Genomic DNA, 1,015 nt, shown 5'->3' on the forward strand with positions numbered 1-1,015 from the left:
TTCTATATGTTCAATTTGAATTTCATTGTTCAAGATTTTTCATAAACAACCAGTATTACTGTGGAAGAAAACTCATCGATGTGCATTCAATTTCATCATAATTATTTCAACATTTCTTAATTTTAACAACTGAGAAATAATAGCATGAAAATACTTTACATTAAGTTCAATCATAAAAGTACCATAACGAATAAATAAGAAGAAAAGTTTATCATTTTACCTGATATGAAGAGCTTTTGCATGCAGCTGACAAAGATGAAATAAAAAAACGCAATGAAACAGAACTACAATGCGTGCTTTTTTCACCATGTTGTTTCAGCTGATCATTTTTCACCTCTGAAACCGACACTAAATTCATTGTATGCTTTTTGCTATCGCTTGTAAACAGTGTCAGGAACTGATTGCTCTAAATCCAACAAATTGTTCTACAATTTCGTTTTTGCTCAGCACGTTCGGTTTACGGAATTGTGTCTACTTTTCAAAAAAAATCAACATTATAACATTTATTTAATGATCTATAAAATAATGAAAAAGTTAATAAACCTATTTCAATGAAAAGATGATAAAATAAAAGGAAATTATTTTCATTTCATCTTTTGCCTTTTCCAAAATGCCTTCACTTGTTCGTGACCATCTGCACTTACGACCAACGCGCGATTCGCTTCATGTTCACACAGCAAAACACCCAGATCCTATAAAATATTATTTTTCAAATATATTTAAAATTAAAAATAACAATTTTTCAACAATTTAAAATCTCTTGCGTGTAAAAAAACACCGATACATGAATAATTTAATAACAATAATAACCATACTTTTGCATAGTCACGAATTGTAATGTAATCGGTATCGCTGAAAAAATTCGAATACATAACGCCTGGATCAAATTTAAGCGATCACGTTCCATTTCCCAAGTTTAATCTGATCTGTGACAGTTGAAGGAAATGTCGGGTCTGAAACAAATGATTAAGTTGATCATTCAAAATCATCAAAACCACAATTAGGAAAAGGAAAA

At 29.9% G+C, this 1,015-nt stretch overlaps 1 protein-coding gene across 1 annotated transcript; it reads right to left on the reverse strand.

The window, feature by feature from the left end:
• Positions 1-220: 220 nt before the first annotated feature.
• Positions 221-953, reverse strand: Tsp_14562 (hypothetical protein; the record flags this gene model as incomplete). The annotated part of the gene is made up of 3 exons (XM_003367496.1): positions 221-406; positions 621-692; positions 901-953. Coding segments are annotated over 3 exons (311 nt in total), but the record flags the coding sequence as incomplete, so codon positions are not given.
• Between the last annotated feature and the right edge of the window lie 62 nt (positions 954-1,015).

The sequence above is a fragment of the Trichinella spiralis genome, assembly GCF_000181795.1.
Source record: "Trichinella spiralis strain ISS 195 chromosome Unknown Scfld4166, whole genome shotgun sequence".
NCBI classification, from domain to species: domain Eukaryota; kingdom Metazoa; phylum Nematoda; class Enoplea; order Trichinellida; family Trichinellidae; genus Trichinella; species Trichinella spiralis.